We start from the raw sequence: 23,768 nt of genomic DNA, 5'->3' as shown, positions 1-23,768 counted from the left end.
CTCTGAGTTCAATCTCCAATACCCTCCCCCCCAAAAAAAAGAATCCTTGAGGGCTGGGGATGTGGCTCAAACAGTAACACGCTCGCCTGGCATATGCGGGGCGCTGGGTTCAATCCTCAGCACCACATAAAAATAAAATAAAGATGTTGTGTCCACCAAAAACTGAAAAATAAATATTAAAAAACTCTCTCTGTCTCTTCTATCTTTTAAAAAAAAAGAATCCTTGGCATATGGTAAATTATCTATAATTACATAAAAATGTATTCCACTCTAACGTTTTACTAAGTAGACCTGAGTGTGTGTGTGTGTGTGTGTGTGTGTGTGTGTATGTGTGTGTGTTATATCATACATTCTCCCTTTTCTGTGTATTTTAAAATAATGAGGTAGCTGTTAAAACTCTGCTTCATCATACCATACTTGCTGACTTATTTTAGCTCAAAACTTCTGGTTCTTCATCCAATAATGGCTAAGTAAATTCTTATCAAATCAGTCCTCCTACATAGAATAAGCTACAGACAAAATAGAGTTAATAAATTTCAGAATCACTAGAAAATGACTGCAACAGGTTAATTCTGAAGGGAATCAACACTTAAAAGAAATGATACAAAGTGAGTTAATTACCTGTTTGTTGCAACCTTCAGCCTGAGAGTAGGCCCCCAATCACAACACAAAGAGTAACACACTCACACACACCCCAAGCACACATAGTTTCACCTTAGATTTAAAGAAAAAAAAGCCCTCCCAAAAACTTACAATGAAGAAATACTTCCCAACTTATTTTATGAGGAGAGAATAATACTAAAACCAAACCCTACCAAATTATCAAAAATAGTAAATTGCAGACCAATATCCTTCATGAATACAGCACAAAAATCCTTAGTTGAATGATAATTGTTGTCTTCCTAAAGTATGAGTGTTTACTCATAATAGTGGTAAAAATAACATTCAAACTTCATCACATTTTCCCCCTTTCTTAGGTAGTTCTCATTTTTCAAAGAAGTGACCTTTAATAGGAGTCCATGTTTAGAAAGAAATAGGATAGGGAAATTACCCCATAAGAATCTGTGAGATTATACTTATACATAGGATTTCTTTGCTTTAGATTTCACATTGTAAAAACTCTTAGCTGAAAGGTAAATAAAAGATAATTGCTGCAAACTGATCATTTATTTTATATCAAATCAAATAAAAAATACTTGAAATGTGACTCTTCTTGTCATTGAGAATTTATATACATTCAGTTATTATAATACATAGGTGATGTTTCCTAATATAAAATACTCCAGACATTCATCACAATCCTGGAAACATGAGAAATATTTTGCATGTTTAATATAAGATTTTAACACTTTCAACATATTATTTTGCTTCAGTAATCCAGGAACACTAGAGAAAACAATTTAAATATTGAAAGCAAATTTATTTTTTAAAATGAATTTAAGAACTGGGGCTGGGGTTGTGGCTCAGAGGTAGAGCACTTACATACTATGCATGAGGCACTGGGTTTGATCCTCAGCACCACATAAAAATAAAAATGAAAATATTGGGTCCACCTATAACTAAAAATATTTTTAAATGAATTTAAGTACAAAAAGAGGTATTTCAGTTAGTTTTCTAAATAATTCAAGCAACCAGAAAACTGTCATAGCTCATAAAATACTGTTTCTGCCTAAATAGAACAATATTAAATTTCAAAAATAATGTTTCTTTAATGATTCAGATATTATATTACATTATATTCATCAGCTTAAACTTCAATTATTATATTTAAGAGATATAAAACTGAGAAGTGCTGTCACAAAGACTTAAGAGGGTCTGAAGAGAACATAATTTTTTTTCTCCTATTTCAGAAATAAAAATGCATTTAACTCAGCTACATTTTCTATTTTATCCTATATATGTAGAAATATTTTTATACTGTATTTACTTAAAGAAAAGGGGAAATCAGAGATGAAGAGAAGGACAAAGGGGAGAAATGAGAAACATAACAGGTAAAAAAGAAAAGATGAGAAACAAATGCAGAGGGTTTTTGTACTCCTGGTCATGCGGAGAGTTTAAGATAAATTCCTGACTAATTATTTATTTACTATTGTTCCTTTTCTTAATTTTAAGTTAAGGTAGCATCTGTGGTAACAAATTGGCCAACTGTAGTTTTTAATAAGATGAACTCCAGTTAATCAGAAATTTTCATTCTCCTACTGGAATGTATTCAAAAAATAGTTTTTTATTGGCAAAGTTTTTCCAAAGAAACATACTTAGGACAATAATCCTAAAGGCAAGTCTATACTACTATATTATCTCTAGTCATATAAGAAAAAAATATTTCCATTTTACAACTAACCATATGGTTTTATCCTAGGAAATTCCTACAAGGTTTTATCAAAATATGTTTTAGAAAATTTCATAATTGAAATATGACTTACATTAAATTATTTTTATTAATGCTACTAAATTATGGCATATTAAATTTAAAATTTTACATTAAAACTCAAAATGAAGTAGAAATTTATTTTAAATTATACTTTTCAGGAACATGTAAGTTTTAAAACCGAAGCTCTAGTAGCATAACTGCCTACAATTTAGGCATACATGCCTGAGTTAGGTTATATCTACAGTTTTGACCATGTTTAATTGTGCTCCCATCAATCTGAAGTCTTGCTTGGCCACTCATCTTTTTATAAGGAAATACCATAATTGATACTCAGTGCTTATTACAGAAATAGAATGCATAAGGTTTGGGGTCTGAGATGATAGGATTACAGATTCCTGTTCTACTGCCCTGGTACAGATAAATCTGGGATTACTATTTGTGGTATACATTATAAAAACTGCCTTGTGAAATAATTAAAATTTTAGTGTCAATCATAAGTTGGGAAAAAAAGGGACTAAAAGCTTCTTTGAGAACACCAATGTAAGTGAAAGTTAAAGAAATTGCCCAGAATTGAACTGACTGACCACTAGAAAATGTACCTGTAAGAAACCAAACTAAAAACAACTGTGCCTATAACAAAAATCTACCTCCCACCAGCAAACACTACACTTATGGCATTTACTTTCTGGAGAGGGAGCTGGAATGTAACAAAAAGTTGTCATTTACTAAGACAGCATTTTTCCTCTCAAGAGGAAACCAGGTCACACACACATACCTCCCCAAACCCCAAAGCTATTATTTTTTAAACTCCACCATTCAGCTAGCCACATACACACACAATCATACCATCAAGACATGAGAAAGCACAGATTCTGGTCTTCCATAAGTATTTATTAGCTGCAGTCACTCAGTTTCTAGGAAATTGTCCCCCTTATTGGTGAGGTAATAGTTATCTGGTGTTTTGTTGTTGTTGTTGTTGTTTACAGGGGATACTAGGCATTAAACTCAGGGGCACTTGACCACTGAGTCATATCCCCATCTCTATTTTGTATTTTATTTAGAGACAGGGTCTGAGTTGCTTAGCGCCTTGCTTTTGCTGAGACTGGCTTTGAACTTGTGATCCTTCTGCCTCAGCCTCCCAAGCCACTGTAAGTATAATACAGTCATGTGTATTATACTTAGCTGTATTGATTTTTATTTTCTCTAGTGAAGAAAATTAATTTTGTTACCATACTTCCAAAAGCATTATACATATTTAATGCAATTCCAATCAAAATCCCAATGACATTCCTTATAGAAATAGAAAAAGCAGTCATGAAATTCATCTGAAAAAAATAAGAGACCCAGAATAGCTGAAGCAATCCTTAGCAAGAAGAGTGAAGCAGGTGGCATCACTATAACAGATCTTAAACTATACTACAGAGCAACAGTAACAAAAACAGCATGGTATTGGCACCAAAATAGACTTGTAGAGCAATGGTACAGAATAGAGGACACAGAGACAAACCACACAAATACAGTTACCTCATATTAGACAAAGGCACCCAAAGCATATATTAGAAAGAGGATAGCTTCTTCAACAAATGGTGCTGGGAAAATTGGAAATCCATATGCAACAAAATGAATTTAAGCCCCTATTTCCTCACCATGCACAATACTCAACTCAAAGTGGATCAAGGACCTGGGAGCTAAACCGGAGACCCTGTGCCTAACATAAGAAAAATAGGCCCAAACCTTCATCATGTCAGATTAGACCCCAACTTTCTTAATAAGACTCCTATAGCACAAGAATTAATATCAACGATCAATAAGTGGGGTGGATTCAAACTAAAAAGCTTCTTCTCAGCAAAAGAAACGATCAGTGAGGTGAATAGAGAGCCCACAGAATGGGAACAAATCTTTACCATGCGCACATCAGATAAAGCATTGATCTCTAAGGTATATAAAGAACTCAAAAATATTAGCACCAAAAAAACCAAATAACCCCATCAATAAATGGGCCAAGGAACTGAACAGACACTTCTCAGAATCAATCAACAAATATTTTTTAAAAATGTTTAACATCTCTAGCAATTAGAGAAATGCAAATAAAAACAGTACTAAGATTTCATCTCACTCCAGTCAGAATGGCAGTTATTATGAATTCAAACAACAATAAGTGTTGGTGAGGATGTGGGGGAAGAGGTACACTCATACACTGCTGGTGGGACTGCACATTGGTGCAGCCAATATGGAAAGCAGTATGGAGATTACTTGGAAAACTGGAAATAGAACCACCATTTGACCCAGTATCCCACTCCTTGATCTATACCCAAAGGACTTAAAAATAGCATACCACAGGGACACAGCCACATCAATGCAGCACAATTCACAATAGCTAAACTGTGGAACCAACCTAGCTGCCATTCAGTAGATGAATGGATAAAGATAACGTGGTATATATACACAATGGAATATTACTCAGCAATAAAAGAGAATAAAATCATGGCATTTGCAGGTAAATGGACAGAGTTGGAGAATATAATGCTAGTTAGCCAATCCCAAAAAACCGAATGCCAAATGTTTTCTCTGATATAAGGATGCTTATTCATAATAGGGATGAAGAGGCATGGGAGGAATAGATGAACTATAGACAGGTCAAAGGGGAGGGAGAGGAAGGGAGGGGACATGGAGGTAGGAAAGGCAGTGAAATGAGATGGACATCATTACTCTAAGTACATGTATAAAGTCATGAATGGCATGACTCTACATTGTGTACAACCAGAGATATGAAAAATTGTGCTCTATATGTGTAATATGAATTGAAATGCATCCTGCTATCATATAAAACAAATTAGAATAAATTTTAAAAATTAATTGTGTTTATGAAACTACCAAATCCTTACCTTATTTGAATAAACAATTTTCTGAAAGCAGATCCAAAATAATTTATTCAAAAGTAGTAGAAAGACCATGTGCTTTGTTGCTTTCAAAAATGAATAAAGTATATAAGTCTATACTCACAGCAAAGTTTTAGTAAAATAAATACAGAGTAAAAGCATGGTAACATTAAAATATAAAATATAGCCACCTCTGATAATGTTAACTGAAAAACAGAGAAAGCAATACCTGTTTATTTCCTATCTTCCTTTGCCAAATTTATCTTTTATTATAAAATTCACCAATTTTGAATATGAACTCTTCTTTCTATTAGCTTGAACAGGTGAAACTAAAACACTGGGGAGTTAAAAAACTAGAGAGCACAATCAAATACTAACAAATCTGAATAAAACACCCACTTTGAAGAAGTTAACAAAACCTATGTGCCCTTTCATTCTGTTCAGTCAAAACTGATTTCTATAATAGGATTTACTGAAAATATCTTACATTAAGCCATACACACACACAATATATATATATATATATATATATATATATATATAAATAGCACATATTTATACATTTGTGTTTACCTACATTAAAAAGATGAAGCTATTAAGTATATTTTTTAACTTAAGAGGAATTTTTAAATAAAAATTAAAAAGTAACATTTAAAATAGTAAATTCCTTTGGTTTATCTAAAAGAATGTCACACTTCTCCACTATGAAGATTGTACAAATAAGTTCAAGGAAGTTAATGAGATTGAGAAAAAGAAGAAAATGAAAAGAAGATCATCCATTACTTATCAGAAATAAAAACTTTGCTATATTACCCTTTGACTATTTCCTATAAAGATGTTCACACAAAATTAATTTTTCCTTTTTCAAAAAGCATCAAATGATGAATATTTTCCCAAACCTTCAAAATTTTGAAGGAATTTTATTTCATCATATGATGTATAGTAGCTTAATGAACCCCCCACTACTAAGTATTTAAAGTACTTATTCTTTTTCATATTTAGAAATAATACTAATTTGTACTGAAATCTTTTGAGTTCCTCAGTAAGTTCCTTAGGGTAGATTCCTATAATTACAATGAATTGAAAAATAAAACAAAACATGTATTTATAGAACTTTAAAAATTTTGCATAATGTCTCTTGAAACAAGTATGTCATTTAAAAAAAAACCCACCTTGCTTCATTTTTATTTTTTAATGTAAGAAATGTTTTCAGGATATAAGCAAAATAACATTAAAACAAATTCCAGAGAAAACTTCAAGCTGTAATTGCCAATTTTAACTGACAACTAGATTTCAACACACAAAAAATTAGGTAAGACAAGTCTGAGAAGTTTATTGTAAGATTTTAACTATGTATCTCTTCTTTATTATAAATCCCTTTAAGATTAACTTTTTATTAAAAATCATTAGACCATTAGTCCAATATTAACAAAAGTTTTAGGGTAATTTATGCTGCCTAATACATTTCTTTTTTAAATAAAATACTCTACTAAGATACACATCTTAAATTGAAAATCAAAACACTTTGATAAAAGAAGTATAAGTGGAACAGTCTATGTTTTCGTTTCCATTATCAAATCACAAAACATATTTACAACAATGATGGTGAATGAAAACAGAACTAGAACTCATTACAGCACTCTATTATAATATCTAATTGAAACTATAATGTCATTTTCACTGTTAAGCAATCCATTAAATTAATCCTACTTTACAAGGTGTAATTCCAAAGTGAAACAAAATAAATTCTGAAAAACAAAAAGAAGAGTTTTTATCTTGTCCATTTTCTATTATGCTAATATCCTCTTCAAATTGTTTTTTCCCCTTCCTTTCCCAAGAAATAATTCCACTTCAAACATGGCAATAACATGGCCTATTACCATGTATAGAAATACCAAAATAATATCTCAAACTAAGGAGAAAATTAAAAATAATTTACAATAAACTTAGGAAAAGCATTAAAACAACTTCACTCTAAGGTGATATAAAACACCTAGTATTCCTTTATGATAAATAACTCAATAATCCTTAAGGGCCCAATTATCCAGTTTCTGAATTTCTGAACACCTAAAATCTCCTCCAAACCCACCACAGCATCTTCCCCAAGAAAGTAAAGGAAGCAGGCAAAGTCTGGCCTAATAAGAGATTATTTAAAAGAACAAAGATAAAACTAGTGCATTTAAACAATAATTTAGGTATCCAGTCTCAGATGCCCATATTTCTGAACATTATAAATAAGTGCTTAGTTTTCTAATAGAAACAAAATCAAATGGGTAAGGTGAAATTTACAATAAATATACAATAAAGAATAAGAACTTAAAATGCAACAATGCTGTATGCAAAATAATTTAAGTAAATCATATAAAATGCCAAAAAGTCATGCACCAAAAGGGGGTTAAAAGCTACACAAACAAGTAAATACAGGTCAGTAATAGACTCTCAAAAAATGACATTCAAAATTGAAAATGAACACTTTATAAACAGCAAAGAATTTAGTAGGTTTTAATTAACAAGTATTTGTAAATAAATATTTTAATTGTAAAAGGATTTATAATTATTTTTAAAGTAAATGTCATAGGTAAAACCCATAAAAGCATTTGAGTGTGATCTTATAATTCTGTTTAGCATTTAAAAGTGTTTTATATAACATATGCATTATATAAAAAATAAATTTCTACTTAGATCACAAGAACTAACAGTGTCACCTCATTAACTTCCTGTGAACTAATGTGCCTCCTGGGGCCTTACTGCAATCCAGGTGGGTAACAAGAAGAAACTAACAGATTTCTGGGCAGGTGCAGGCCAGTAGTGTAACAGTTAGACAAGAGTTGGCCAATGGTAATGATAGCATAGCTGTACCACTCAATTAATCACTCATATGTACAAAACCCATTAATTAACTGTGGCTTAAGTGAAAGTAAATACTAGAGATACAATAATTTTTCTTCCTTTATTTCATGGTAGGTTTCTTTTTAGGATGACCAAACATTTATTTTTAGGAAAACCAAATCAACATATTGATTTGTGGTTGCTTCCACATGCCAAATTTGTATACTTGGAACAATTATATATATTACTTAACACAGACTTCCCTTTCATTATGCCTATGAAAGGCAAAGAAAATAATTACTATGTACAATAATATTCCTTTTTAAGAGGCTAAGATATTGAAACAATAGAGTACCTTTTAAAGATAGGTTTTGGGTTTTTGTTTTTGTTTTTTTTTTTTGGTACTGGGGATTGAATTCAGGGGCACTCAACCACTAAGTCACATAACCAGCTCTATTTTGTATTTTATTTAGAGACAGGGTCTCATTGAGTTGCTTGGGTCTCACTGAGTTGCTTAGGTCTCACTGAGTTGCTTAGTGGCAAGGCACTAAGCAAGAGCTAAAGTTGGCTTTGAATTCAGGATTCTCCTGCCTCAGCCTCCCGAGCCACTGGAATTACAGGCCTATGTCACCATGCCCAGCTAAAGATAGATCTTGTTACTTTCATTTATTTGGTATAAAGATATATTTAGTTTTGAAAAATCATACAAATATATATATGCATATACATAATATACATATTATATATATATTTATATATATATTCAAGTGAATTAGAAAAAATAATCATAGAATAGCTTAAATGTCTATGAGTATAGCTACACAGATACCCAAAAGATATTCATTTTAAAGTAACATTGCTTAACATATAAGAAGCAACAGAGATTTTTCAGTTGATGTGTTACCTTTTCTCTTTCAATTATTTCCCAAATAAGAATTTTTTCATAGAATGTAAGAGCTTTAAGGAGTCTTAGAAACAAACTGCCAGTGGCTCTCAATATGGGACCTCTCCCAGAGGAAGTTTAGAAATGTATGGTTGTTTTACATATAATAATACTGGGAAATGCCACTAGCATTATGGAATCTAAACTTTCTACAGTACAATAAATAATCCTTCATAAGAAAAACTCATCCAGCTTAAATGTCAGTAGCATGCCTACTGAGAAATACTGACTTAATTCACTTTGAAGATGGAGACTCAGATGTTAAAAGTGACTTAATAACGCATAGGTAGGTCCAGAACCCATATTCTAGCTTCCAATTCTCTTTCATTTAATAAGTTCTCAATTAAAATTAAAAGTAACTAATATCAATCATATGTGAATATATAAAATACTGTCAAAGCTGGGCATAACTATAATCCAAGTGACTTGAAAGGATAAAGCAGGAGGATGGCAAGTTCAAGACCAGCCTAAGCAACTGAGTGAGAACCTTTCTCAAAAAAAAAAAAAACCTTAGAAAGGCTGGGAATGTAGCTCATTTGTAGTATGTAATTGGGTCTAATTCTCAGTGCCAATCAACCATCCATCAAACCATCAAACAAACTACTGCATTAATATTTGAAACTGAAGTAAAACTGCAATTAACTTGAATACTAATATCCTCTTCAAATTCCTTTTTCCCCTTCTTTGCCAAGAAATAATTCTAGTTCAGACACATCATTTTTTTAAACCCATCAAAGTTAGAGAAAGAGAAATAAAACAAATGATTCATCATGGCTACCAGTTAAAACATTTCTTGAATAGAGGTATTACATGATTTCTGATGGTTTCATAACTAGATACTTGTAGTCTAGGACTAATCTCTACTGTTAACCCTGAAGAAATCCATTATTGTGAAAGAGCACTAAACTAAAACCCCAAAGGACTTGACACAAGTCCCTACCCTAATATGTAATTAGTCACCAAATCCTAAACACATTTTTCATGTTACAAATTAAATGAGAGGTTCAGTTCCCTCATTCCCTTTAAGGCTTTAATTTTATATTTCTTCTTTACAGCATACCAGTATATTTTAAATATAGAGGGGTGCCACCTAAAATTCATGAGAAAGAACATTATAATGACTAAAGATATAACTAAAAACTGATTCTCAGAAGGTGAGCACTTACAGGTAAACCCTACAATCATTCATCAGCACTGCACCTCCTAGTGATATTGATTACCGTAATCTACTATCATTTCTTTTCCCTATATCATTCCAAAAATGAGAGATAAAAAAATCAATCTTCAAAGTAATTCAAAATCAAACTATTCTTCAAAAGATATTAGCATTAAATGTTTATACCTACTAGATTTAAATTTTTTAATTTTAGAATTACCTAAGAACTGGTAGAGTATACTGAAGAATTCTTACAATGTAATGACATTAATATGTGTGTACATATATTACACGCATAAGACATTTCTCTTAAGTTCTTATGACATGGTTTTTGCCCTTGACATCATATTTAACCATTAACCAAACATAATTTCAATGTTCATAAACCACAAAATACTTCAGATTCCTTTTTAGACACCACATTATATTTCTTAGACAACATATTTAAATTAAATAATAAATAAGGACAGAGATATATGTATTTTAGTCTTTATCTCTCGTTCTCTCATACACACAGAATTCCATTACCACCACAGCATGCAACTAAAATTAGACAGCAAGCTGTATGGCAGATAAATCTAAAAAATATATATATCATTAAGGGCCTTGAATAAACGTATATAAAGCTTTCAAACCAGTCAAGATGATATCTTTAAAATACTGAGGGTGAGGTGCGTTGTAACTCAGTGAAAGCATACTTACTTGCCTAGCATGCATAAAACCCTGGGTTCAATCCCTAGTGCTGAAAAAAAAATATGTATACATGCACACACATATATATTCATGCAGGCATTAATCTTTGTATATGTATTACATATTTATGTATGCATGTATACATACACTGAATAGTTCCTGAAGTTCAGTTACTTAAATACAGCTTGTCAGCTTGTCTCTGAAATATTCGAAATGTCTGTATGTGGTCCTTTTTTCCTACGTAGTCTTAAAAAAATTCATAGCCTTTGTTGCTTCTTATATTTTACTTGCTATGGTTATTTTATATTTTTTAAATACATTATTAAATATAATTAAATAAAAGTGATTTTGTCTTAAGGTCATAAATGTAATACTTCAGTTTAGTTAATCATGCAATTATTATTCAATCATATCCACAAATCCCAGGGTTAGATGACAGAAATAAATACTGCTGACAGTCTAAAATACTAATATAAAAAATTTAATTAGTTCTATTTCAAACAAGCAAGAAGTTCCATCAAGTAGATGCTTTGCTACTTGCAATGAACATGTGACAAGCAATCAACACCATAAGAATGTACTATACTATACCAAAATTATCAGGGGTCTCTGCTGATGATATCTCCTTTGCACGATTCACAATGACAATCTCAGGTTTGGGATATCTGCATGCTAAAAATATTTTAAAATTAAAATGTATTTAAACAATAAAGTAATTACAATGTGTAAATATTTTTTAAAGTTCATGAATGTATATGAAGTTTTTAAGTGTCACATGTTAGTTTGAAGGCAGTCTTTGATTTATTCAATAGTATAGGGCTGTACAATTGACACTGCAAGCTTCAACTGTACAGTCAGTCTTAATAACCAGTGGGGGTAGGAGGGTAGCTCAGTGGTAGAGCACCTGCCTAGCATGCTTGAGGCCCTGGGTTAAATCCCTAGCACTGTCAAATAAATATATAAGCAGTGGGGAAAATTCAATTCTGTGACCTTCAAGAATTTGTCAAAACACTAAAAACGTCTCTCACAGGTATAAATGCAAAGGGAAATCTTGAAAATAGTAAAATTAATGTTAATTCAGTATACTGTATTTTAAAACAGAAACACAGACAATTAAAATGTTTTATTTCTTTGTACTTAAGTAAAGCAACTTGAACAGTCTGAGTCCTCTTCTTTTCACACTATTTCCTCATCATATAACTTAACAATATAAAGCATCCTTCCTGTACCTTGAATTATCACATTCTTTTCTAAGTCTTAGATTAGAAACACACACACACACACACACACACACACACACACACACAAATTTATCCTTTGTATTTTCAATGTCTTGAAATATCTCTGAGAGTTCCTTTAATAAAATGAACTTTTTTGCCAGGGTCACTTCCTCTAGAACATCATCTTTTCATCACAACCTCCCACTTTCCTCATTTACATTCATAAATTTGCCTCCCCTGAGCTCTTCTGGCAGCAGACTTCAAGTCTTAAATGGCGGCAGCTCAGTGCCAGTGTTGACATTCTCACATTCAGCTATTTCTTCTGTATTGCATTTATATCTGAATGAAATCTCACTATAGTATTATCAATGCTATAGTTTGGATATTGTTTGAGTGTGTCCCCCAACACAGCATGTGTTGAAAGCTAATCCCCATTATGAGGTACTGAGGGAAAAATTAATCAACTATGGTGTTTAGAAGTGGGGCCTTTGGGAGGAAATTAGAATCCAATAAAGTCATGAGGGTGGAGCCTAGCAGCTTTATAAGGAGACTGAATGACTGAATACTAGTAACTTTATACGGAGAGAAAAGAAAAACACCAGAGTAAAGACAGACACACACTCCCAAATGTCTTGCCATGTGAGGCTCTGCACTGTATTGGGACTCTGCCAGCAAGAAGGCCATCACCAGATCTATATGAGTCTCCAGAACTATGAGCTAAGCAAACCCTTTTTTTAATATAAAGTTACACAGTCTTAAGTATTTCATTATAATAATGCAAAAAATAATAGTCTTTATTTTTTGCATTATTATAATGAAATACTTTCCCTTTTTTATTGTTGTTGTTATTAAAATGGGGTCTAAGTATGTTGCCCAGGCTGGATTCAAACTTCTGTGTTTGAATGATCTTCCTGCCTCTACCTCCCATGTAGCTGGGACCATAGGCATGTATCACCATGCCTGGCCTTTATTTTCCATTTGGTCCATTTCTTGTAAAACACTACATGGGTTTATCAATACTTTTCTGTGAGTCAACTGAATAGATACACACCGACAAATAACAACAGGCTGTGAAAGAAGAGATGGATTGGTCATAATCATGATACACAGCTTTTTTTAAAATAGTGATTTGTGGACTCAGGAAATGGAAGCAAAGTTTACAGTTAAGTTTGCACTTTATGCGTACTCAAAGTTAATATACTGAGATAAAATAAATTTTAAACTGTGTTATTGAAAATTGTTATTTAACTAAAACATGGTTATTAAAATTCATGCACAGGGAAACATGCAACACAAGAACTGCCTTCCATAATTACTTAATGAAATGTTCATAATAAATCAACAAAACAGGGCATTAGATTTTAATACACACTATTTTCTACATATACAAATTAATAAAAAATAAAAGAGAATAATGTTCTTTTACTTAGAAGCAAAATGTTTTCCATTTTACTTACTTGAATTTATTATTATTCAACTATCAGCCAAAGATTTACTGCTCTATAATGAAGTAGGATTCAATTATAAAACATCTTGTGCTTAAAAATAAGAGAAACCTTTCCATAGATCAACTCAGGTTTTTTTAACTGCCTCTGTATTCATTGCTAAACAAAAATATATATATACTTAAAGGGTTTAAAAAAAAACTTGCACAAAATCAACACTGATCTCAGAGTTACACAGAATTGGTAGCATGTATAAACAGATATAAGATGAATAAAGAAAAAATGCCCCAGTCCGGCTGCAGCAAAATAACCGGGGTGGGGGGTGGGGGGTGGGGGGGGGTGGGGGGGGTGACGACGAACGACCTGTGTACATTGATGCAGCAGGAGTGGGAGCCGTTTATTGTAGGACAGGAGGGGTATATATACATTCCACACAGCTTATCTTAATTAACATAAACTAGATACAGCAGTCAACCAATAAGGAATCTCCACACTTAATGGCTTGCTGGCATTACTTCACAAACCACTCCCTCTGGCAAAATGCCAAGCGCCATCCTGACTTGTTTATAGACCCTAACAAAAAAAATATAAATTTCCAGAAGAAAGAAATTACATCCCGAAGAAGAGGAGAAGAGAAAGGCTTTGTGTTTGGCCTTAACCAATTTAAATTTAAATAAGTGGATGGAGAGAACCCCTCTTTCCCATAAAATGCAATCAAAAATCTGTGAGGTAGAATGGAGTCAAGTAGGTATCTGTTCCGGAGAGAGGGAAGCCACAGTGGCCTAAGCAGGGTCCAAAGTTCAAGCAGGGTGAGGGTGTTTAGGCATAGGAGGGTCCATCTGGCACAAAGTGTCAAAACCCAATTGGAATGAGAAAGGATTCCATAGTAGAGGGGAGAGGATTGTGGTACAGGGTGTCAGTGTCCAAGTTTCAGTAAGAAGAGCATCTGGATAGGAGTACTTTAGCAGTAGTGGAGATGGGGTATTAGTGACACACTAAAGTAGTGATCCAAAAAAGAAATATATTAAGTGTAACAGGAGGCAGGTATTTCTCCATCGGAGAATAAATACAGAAATACAAAGTGAAAAAACTAAAATGTACCTTGTGGTATTGAATTAGTAGTGGAGAAATTGTTATAAACTCTTATAATATATAGTATTGTAGAGAAAGAGGGGGGACAGATACATAGAAATGACATAAATTATTGTTATGATTTGGCCACAAGGGATCCCCCAAAAGCTCTTATGAATGCAAGAATATTTAGAGATGAAAGGATTGGACTGTGATAGCTATAACCTAATCAGTCCATATTGGTTTGAATGGATGGACTGAGTTATAACTACAGACAGGTAGCCGTGGCTAGAGGAGGTGAATCATTGTAGGTATACCCTGGAGGGGTGCATATTCCCTGGGGATCCTTCCCTGCCCTCTCTGCTTCCCCACTGGCCATGAGCTGAGCAATTTTCCTCCATTGGGCCCTTTCCCCATGATGTGCTGGCTCACCTTAGGCCCTGAGTTATGGAGTCAGTCAACTATGGATTGAAACCTCAGAAACTGTGAGCCCCAAAAAAACTTTTCCTCCTTTAAGTTGTTCTTGTTGGATAATTTGGTCACAGCAATGCAAAAGCTGACTAAAACAATTATGTACATAAATACTTACAATCCTTGGTTCACAAGCTCTATTAACTGTGAGGGCCTGGGAACAGCCATACCCTACCAGTTATGAGCACACCTAATACCCAAATCTTGGTTTCTAAATACCATTCTACACTGAAAGAAACCTAGGCTCTCTATAGAAATAGCTGATTCAGGGTTGAGGCAGAAAAAGTGCAAGACAAACCTGGAATCCCTGTGGCTACTGTGACTTCCCTGCCCCCTACACAGACATCTACCTCAATTCCATCTGTGGTTTTTGGACTGAATTTTTATGGGAAGGAAAAGGAAAGTAACCTCTCTCCACAGAGTTATTTAAATCCTGAAATGCTTTTAAGTCCAAACCTGAAAGAAGGGACATGCTCAACAAGTAATGGGTAAGGAGTCATGTCAAAAAGACACAGAGCTAACTTGAAGGGGTTTCCACTAGTCAAATATGGAACAGATAGAAGATCAAATAATAAACCACAACCCACTAAATAAAATAAAAATCCATTATTATATATTGATGTAAATTAATATAGTGAAAATTGATGAAAAATGGAATATTTCATAGACTCGAAGTATTACTTCACAAAATACTTAAAAATTACAGAAAGGAAAATAATAACTTCACAGTGGATAAATCAAACAGCTTTTAGTCAAATGTTCAAAGATAAAATCACCAGGGAAAATCTGAAATCACAGGTCAACTGACATGACTAAAAAGAACATAACAGTGCTGTGATATTCCTGCTAAAGATGTACTACTGAAATCTGTTCATGAGCCATGAAACAAATTTAAATTGAAGGACATGTCACAATATACTAAAAGGAAAAACTAAGGAACTGTTTCAGCTGGCAAGAAATTAAAGATATGTAACAACTAACTCCAGTTGTAATGAACATCATGGTGCACAATCTCTTAGTTGGTAGAAGTCTTTCTAAGACACAGCTCTCAGTGGCCAATTATCTGGGGGAACTACCTCAGCTGAAGAATGCTTGGTCCAAGCCCCCGCACCCTGTCCAGGGCAATCAAGCTCTAATAGCTTGTTTTCACAGAGGAGAGGTACAGTAATCTCACCCAGCTCACAACAATAGGAAGGGTCATCTAACTCTAGAACTCCTTGCAGGGTCAGCTGAGTCTTCTGTTGAAACTGTGTGACAACAGTGTTATCTTTACATTGTTGTGACCATAAAACCTGACACAAGAACAACTTAAAGAAGGGGAAGTTCATTTGGCCCATAGTTCCAGAGGTTCAATCCAGGGTCACCCAAGTCCACTGCCCAGGCCCATGGTAAGGCATAGTTGAGCATCACGGTTGAAGGGCCTGGAGGAGGAGAGATGCTCAGCCCATAGTGCAGTAGGAAAGCAGAGAGAAAAAGGAAAAGTGGCCACAGGAAAAACAAACCCTTCCAGGGCACACCTGGAAGAAGTGACCCACCTCCTAGAGCATGTCCCACCTTCCTGCCTACCCCACCTGCCTGCAATTTGACCCAATTAATCCATTCAAACTAGGATGAACTGATGAGGTTACAGCTCCCATAATTTAATCATTTCATCTATGACCATCCCTGCATTAACACAGGAACTTCTGGGGTACACCTCACATCCAAACCAGAATAACTGAATTTCTACCTCTGCCCAAATTTGTTTCCTTCCTTTCCCTTCCTAAAGTGAGGATTCCAAGAGCACTACCCAATAAGTTTCTTATAAATCAGTCTTTATCTCAGAGACTGCTTCCCAAAGAACTGAGTCAAAATTTATTTTCTAACAATTCAGAAAAAGGAAAAAAAAAGTTTACTAGGAAGTTTTCTGTGAGGTTGAAATTGTTTCAAAATTTTAAAAATACTAAAAAGTAGGGAAAGCACAAAAGAGAATAACCTGAAAAAAAAAGTACGACTGGGGCATGGTTTACTAAAGAAATAAGACTTCACTGGAGAATATGTTCTAGGTCATAATGGGAAGGAAAAGTGATGTACAAAAAGGAATACAGTCACACATTACTTAAGAGAGTTACATCTTCAAAAAGCATTGTTAGGCGATACTGTTATGCAAAAGACGTGAAGTGTATTTAAACAAAGAGTTATGATGTCACCAGGCAACATAATCTTACATCTAAAGATCACCATTAAGTTCATCAATGCTATGGTATGGATATGGTCTCAGTGACCCCAAAGGTCCACTATAATTAGAGGATTGGTCCCAGGGTGGTGCTATTGTGAGGTGATGGAACTTTTGCAAGCTGAGGTCTTGTGAAAGTCCTTAGTTCACTGAGGGTATGCCCCCAAAAGAGATTATGGGACTCCAGTCTCTCTCTTGCTGACTCCCTGTTTGAAGACATAAGCTCTTCCATGCAAATGCACCTCCACCATGATGTGATTACTCACTCTGACATGCACTCCCACCATCACTATCTGCACCATGCGGTGATGCAGCCAAGAGGAGGCTGCCGATCCTGAGCTGTGCTATTTGGACTTTCAGCCTCCAAAACTGTGAACTAAATAAAAATCTTTTTCCCTTCATGAAATTAGCTGCTTCCGGTATTGTGTTGTAGTAACCCAAAGCTGACTAATAGACTCATTAACTAAAACACTGTTATGTGTCAAATGACCAGACATTTGTTACACAGCATTTATTTTTCAAAGATAATTATGTATAGCTATAAAATAAGTAATAACAATTCACCTTTTTCTAATATTTTTAACAAGCCTCTTTGTGTGCAAGAAAAAAAATTTCTAGGATAATATTTCTAAATCATAATCTTCCTCATACACAAAAATTGTACCAGTTCACAAAATATACCACATCTTATAATATTAAAATCATGTTTGTTTACATATTTCCTTCCTCAACTCAAGGAAGCCTGAGTTTAAGATGCATATTACTGCAATTCTCTCCCATCGTCCCCCCCTCAAAAAAATAACCTTTTATAACACTGCTACTCAAAAATATGGTCCATGGACCTCTAGCACTGAAATCCTTGGGAACTTATTAGAAATATAGAATCTCTGGTTCCCCTCAAACCTAATGAAACAATTTGCATTTCTATAAGATTCCCAGACTATGTATGCACATTAAACTTTGTGAAACCAAGTTTCCACTGAGATGTGGAGAGCTACAAGGATCAGTAAACAACCTTTACTATAAAACAAAGTCAAATTCAATTCAAATTCAAGACATTTTGAACCCATAAGAGAATAGAAGTCAAGAGAAAACAACTCGCCCTCAATCAAAAGAGAGGCAGGTACCTGCAAAGATAGAAGAGATGTTAGCATTGCCTTCCTGGAATAGATGCAACTGTACTGCACCATAAGAAGAATGCAGCTAAACAGTAGAACAGGATAAGTCAGAGGGCTAATGTAGCCACTAGAAAACACTTAATTAGAGGTGTCCATAACTTCTTGCGGGTTTTTACCCCAAGTCTTACCAGATACACAAAGAAAGATTTTTTTAAACAAAAAAAAAGGCCTTAAGAAAATGTCCATCTTAGCGAGACCTAGAGGAAGGAAATGGCAGCTGCACAGAAAGACATGAAATTCTACCTCGTTCCTTTTCTCAATTTCTCTGATGAATCAAAATCTGTAATCTGCAAAAGAAGGGCAAAAATGTTGTCACCCTTAGGGGACAGAAACTGGACCAGCCATCCAGTTTCCAGGGGCTGCTTCAGTGCTAAGAATCTACATCCAAAAAAATCTTTCTGTGGGATACAAAAAGTCTCTTTTTAGTGATAGGTAAAGAAGGTTGAGGAAAGTATACAACCCATATAACAGCCCCCAAAATCGGGGCTAAAATCAATACTTTTTCTAGTATGAAATGGATCTAGAATAGATTATCTCCCTTCCTTAGTTGGAACCACTGATCTTTTCTTCCCTTCTTAGCCACTAATGTCAATAACAATAACTGACAGTTCACAGTTATAGAACATCACTCCTAATAATGTTACATCACTTCTACTAATATTACTTAAGTAATAACTTAAGTACATTATAATAATGAACATTATCAATAATTAACATTAACAAAGTCTCTGACTTTGGTTGTGGACTGTTGCTATGTATTAAAATAGTACTGCTTTATCTTCCAACATTGTGACCATGATTTCTATACAATTAGATAATCAAATAAAAATTACAGACATCAGCATGACCTGGATAGCACTGAAACAGAAGCTTAATTAATTGTGTTATTTTAATGGCTAATGGAAGAACACATATTACCAGATTTAGGAGGAAAATATCCAAAACAGAGCATATTGTATGATATGCAGAAAAGAATTTGAGACTGGGCATATCAAAAAGGGAATACAAAAGCCTAAACCTAATCACTGCATTAAGCCAGCTAAATGGATTAACTGAGTGATAACTACAGGCAGGTAGAGTGTGGCTCGAGGAGACAGGTCAAGGGGGGCATGCCCTTGGGTCCTACATTTTGTCCAGGGTAGCAGAGCTCTTCTGCTTCCTTGTTGTCATGTCCTAAGCTCTTTACCCCACCACACCCTTCTGCCCTGATGATCTGCCCCACCTCCAACCCAGAGCAATGGAGTTGGTCATCTACAGCCTGAGACCTCTGAAACTAAATAAACTTTTCCTCCTCTAAAATTGTTCTTGTTCAGGTCTTCTGGTCACAGTGGTGAAAAAGCTGACTAAAACACTAAAATTCCCCTAAAATTTTAATTCATAAATAGCAGCCTCAGCCAACTACTTTTTAGATGCTTAGAACAATAATACTTTGAACATCCATAATCCAGATATTAGCAAATATACAAGGAATATCTTCACTGTAAGAACTGAAGATCGATAACAATGTAATAGATGCCACAGTTTGCTGGAAAGACAAAGAAGTAATGGTCCTTGAAGTGTCTTTCAAGATTAGACCCTACTAAGAAGTGGAGAGTGAAGAGAAATAATGTTTTTGAAAAAGCAAGAAAGAAAACAAAAGAAAAAGAAAATTAAAAACACTATGAAGAGTGACAAATAGCAGAAGGGCATACATTAGAAACAGTAACAGAATGCCAGGAAGCAGACCTCCTTACACAGCAGAAAAGAGAGTTTACCACAACCACAAGGAATGAATGAGAATAGAAAATAGTCTGAAAGCAATGGGAATGATGGGGGCAAGAGGGGCGCATGCGCGCGCAACACACACACACACACACACACACACAAACTAAACCAAACACATTTCACTATCACTCTGATAGAATCTAAAAAGCAAGCCAAGTGAAACAGCAGTGTTCAGGAGGCATTTGGTATAATGACTAGTATGTCTACAAACAGAAGTAGCCCCAAAGGAAATTACTGCATTAAAATACAGTATATAAGGATTTTGACATCTGGTACAGACGAGATTGTGCTCATTCTCAAAATCCTTTAATTAAGGCAGAGAAAAAGTGCAATATGTTCAAATATATTGCCATCAAAAGCCATCTAAATACATATTTCAGAGTTTCCCTATAAAATCTTGTGCCTATAAGAATTTCTTATTAATCAGATCCTTTGAGGTAATTTTAACATGTAACTACTTGTTTTACTTGATCATTCTCAATAACTTAAAGCAGACATAAACTTAGGAATCAAAGACAAGGTTAGAATCCTATAAAGCTACATATTAATTAATTCAGCTGACATGAGCAAGATGCTAATAAAATCTGCACTCAGGGATTTAGTCCCCAGTTGTTCCAGTTATTTTATACATGGACATAACAAAGAAAACCAAACAGCAGTGTAGTTATGCAAACAAATCATCATTTTTAGAAAAACTAAAACAATGCCTACTAATAATGGTTCATTATCACATCATCCTCAACATTCAGGATCATCTATTATCTTTTAGTTCCATGAGATCTCTGGATAACCTTATAAATTACTGACTTTATATTATTTCAACTTTCTTGGGCTGGGGATGTGGCTCAAGCGGTAGCGCGCTCGCCTAGCATGCGTGCGGCCCGGGTTCGATCCTCAGCACCACATACCAACAAAGATGTTGTGTCCGCCGAGAACTAAAAAATAAATAAATATTAAAAATTCTCTCTCTCTCTCTCTCTCCTCTCTCACTCTCTCTTTAAAAAAAAAAAAAAAAAAAAAAAAAAAACTTTCTTAGCCACAAATTTGTTTTAAAAAAACTTGTCATAACTGCTAGAACAAACAAGTAATAAGTGACTACTGCGGCGGAAAACACGAAATTAATTACATTGGTAAATTAAACTAAAGCAGTGTTTGGCTTATCTGAAAGCCACATTTTCTAAGATTCTAATATTCAGAATTTAGTAAAGAAGTGAAGGAAAATAGTCATCGCAAAATTCATTTATTCACTAGAGAGGTGAGAAGTCCAGTAGACAGGCAAAGAATTATCTGTCTTTATCCAGAGATAAATATATGTACAACAAAGCAATGAGTTAGAAGCAAAGACAATATACTGATAATAGCAAACTGATACATAACAAAAGAGGAGACAGGGAAGAGCAACTAAAGAAACAGCTTATAATATTTCATATAGAGCAATGGCTCTCAACCAGGGTGATTATGTTAAGCCTCTTCCCCAATAGGCCACATTCCTGTCCCCTCCAAGGGACATTTGGCTTTGTCTGGAGATATTTTTGGTTAGCACTAGATGGAAAGGGTGAAAGGGTGCTACCAGCATTTAGCAAGCAGGATAGGGATGTTGCTAAATATTCTGTGTGGGGGATAACCCCCACAACAAAGAATCACAGTCCAAAATATCCATATTGCTGAAGGTAAGAAATCCTGACATAGAAGAAAGATCGCTATACATCTCAATAACCATAAGGAATCACTGCACTAGCACCCAGTACAGGAACAAATGTTCAAATTGAGGGCCATTATCCTAAAAAATTTAAAAAAGAATCTTAATGACCTGCATTAATAAAATATAATAGAAAATTTCCAACAGAAATTATTTTTATTGTACTGATAAAATGGAACAAACTATGATTACGTACATGAAATGCCACATCTCCTAATTTCCCTTCCCTTGAACCTGGACTGGCCTTAGTGACTTTCTTGACTAATAGCATGTAGCAGAAATGACATTCTGGGGACTTCCAAGACTGGGCCATAACAAATCTGTGATAAGCTGAATAATGGATCCCAAAGATGTGCACATACTAATTCCCCAACCTGTGAATGTTACCTTATATAGCAAAGTGACTTTCCAGGTGTGATTAAAGATTTTCAGAGTTCCCTTGATTATCCAGTTGAGCACTAAATGCCATCATAAGATTCCTTGTAAGAGGGAAGCAAAAAGGTCAATGAGAAAGAAGATAAAGCAACAGCTGAAGCAGAGATTCAAATGATATGGCCAGGAACCAAGAAGTGCTAAAAGCTGGAAGACAAAAAGCACAGATTCTTTCTGAATCATCCAGAAGAACACAACCTTGCTGACACTGGTTTTAGTCCTTTAGGCCGTATTTTGGACTCTGGGCAGCCAAACCATAAAGAGAATAGTTTGCATTGTTTTAAGCTACTAAATATGTGATTTGTTATAGCAGCAACAGGAAACTAATACAAAGTCTTAAAGCTTCTACCTAGCCCTCTTAGAACATTTTCTGTTGGAGTCCAGACATATCATCAAAGTGTTACAGCTATTCTGAGATTGTCATGCTGGTGAGACCACATCTGCTTGGGTCCACAGTACCAACTGAGCCCAGCCATATGTGGTAAATCCATCTTGGATCCTCTGACCAGCCCATCCTAGTTCTTCCCCTCTTGGTAGGCCTAGTTGGGGCTATATCTCCTTTATTCCTCTTGTATTGTCTCAATGAAAATACTAAAATATCTTCATTCATATATCTCAATTTGGACTATGATATATTTTTCTCTTTGAGCAAAAGTCAAGATAATGCCCAATCCATTACACAGGCTAACAGATTAAAAGAATTGCTTCTTTCTCACATAATCCTGGCTGAAAAAATAACAACACCACTGTTAAAGGGTCAACATTCCTAATGGATCAGAACTCCATGAAAAATTTAAGTTATAAAGTTTCCCATCCCATCTTTAAATAAACAATCACAAGAAATGGGAACTACAAGATTGAAGTTCAGAATTCTATGGTTAATGTATATGGATACAGACATAATTTTAAAAATTAAGTACAAAATTACGACTTACACAGAGAAACAAAAAAAAATCTAACTCTATTATTGGTGGAAAAACTGCTCTATTCACTTCAATACATCTTTTATATTGCTATATGTAAAAATAATCTTTATTAAGACATCTTAGTGCACATCTAACAAAAATATTCGCTAAGAGACTTCTTTCAAATCGTATCTCTCATTGTATCACCCCAATCAGCAACTCTTGTCTCTCTGGGAAACTCTAGGTAAGCATTAATTACAAATCTCATGTAACTGTGGGAGCCAATGTCCAAGTCAGCCCCTAAGGATTCCCACCCCTTTGGCATTCACACACTGTGCAGTACCTTCCCACCATGTGCCACAGTGAAAGAGAAGCTTTGTTACTTCTAAGACTGTGTTAAAAAAGATAATTCCTAGCTTAGGATCTCTCTCACTTATTCTAGATAAACAGCAGCCATGGCTAGAAAATACTCAGATATCCCTGTAGAAAGGCCCACG

General features: G+C 34.4%; 1 protein-coding gene across 2 annotated transcripts in view; it reads right to left on the bottom strand.

The window, feature by feature from the left end:
- The window catches only part of Tmem65 (transmembrane protein 65), a 50,259-nt gene that overhangs the window by 22,450 nt on the left and 4,041 nt on the right, over positions 1 to 23,768 (bottom strand). Inside the window, exon 2 of one of the 2 annotated variants that reach the window (XM_077800950.1) lies at positions 11,463 to 11,543. The exons of the other annotated variant lie outside the window; for it this stretch is intronic. Within the exon in view, the coding sequence (XP_077657076.1) occupies positions 11,463 to 11,543 (81 nt within the window). The remainder of the gene's footprint in view (positions 1 to 11,462; positions 11,544 to 23,768) is intronic. 2 annotated transcript variants of the gene reach the window in all.

Source organism: Urocitellus parryii, chromosome 7 (assembly GCF_045843805.1).
Source record: "Urocitellus parryii isolate mUroPar1 chromosome 7, mUroPar1.hap1, whole genome shotgun sequence".
Classification (NCBI taxonomy): Eukaryota; Metazoa; Chordata; class Mammalia; order Rodentia; family Sciuridae; genus Urocitellus; species Urocitellus parryii.
Note: the sequence above shows the minus strand (reverse complement) of the source record. Positions and strands in the feature narration are given on the sequence as shown.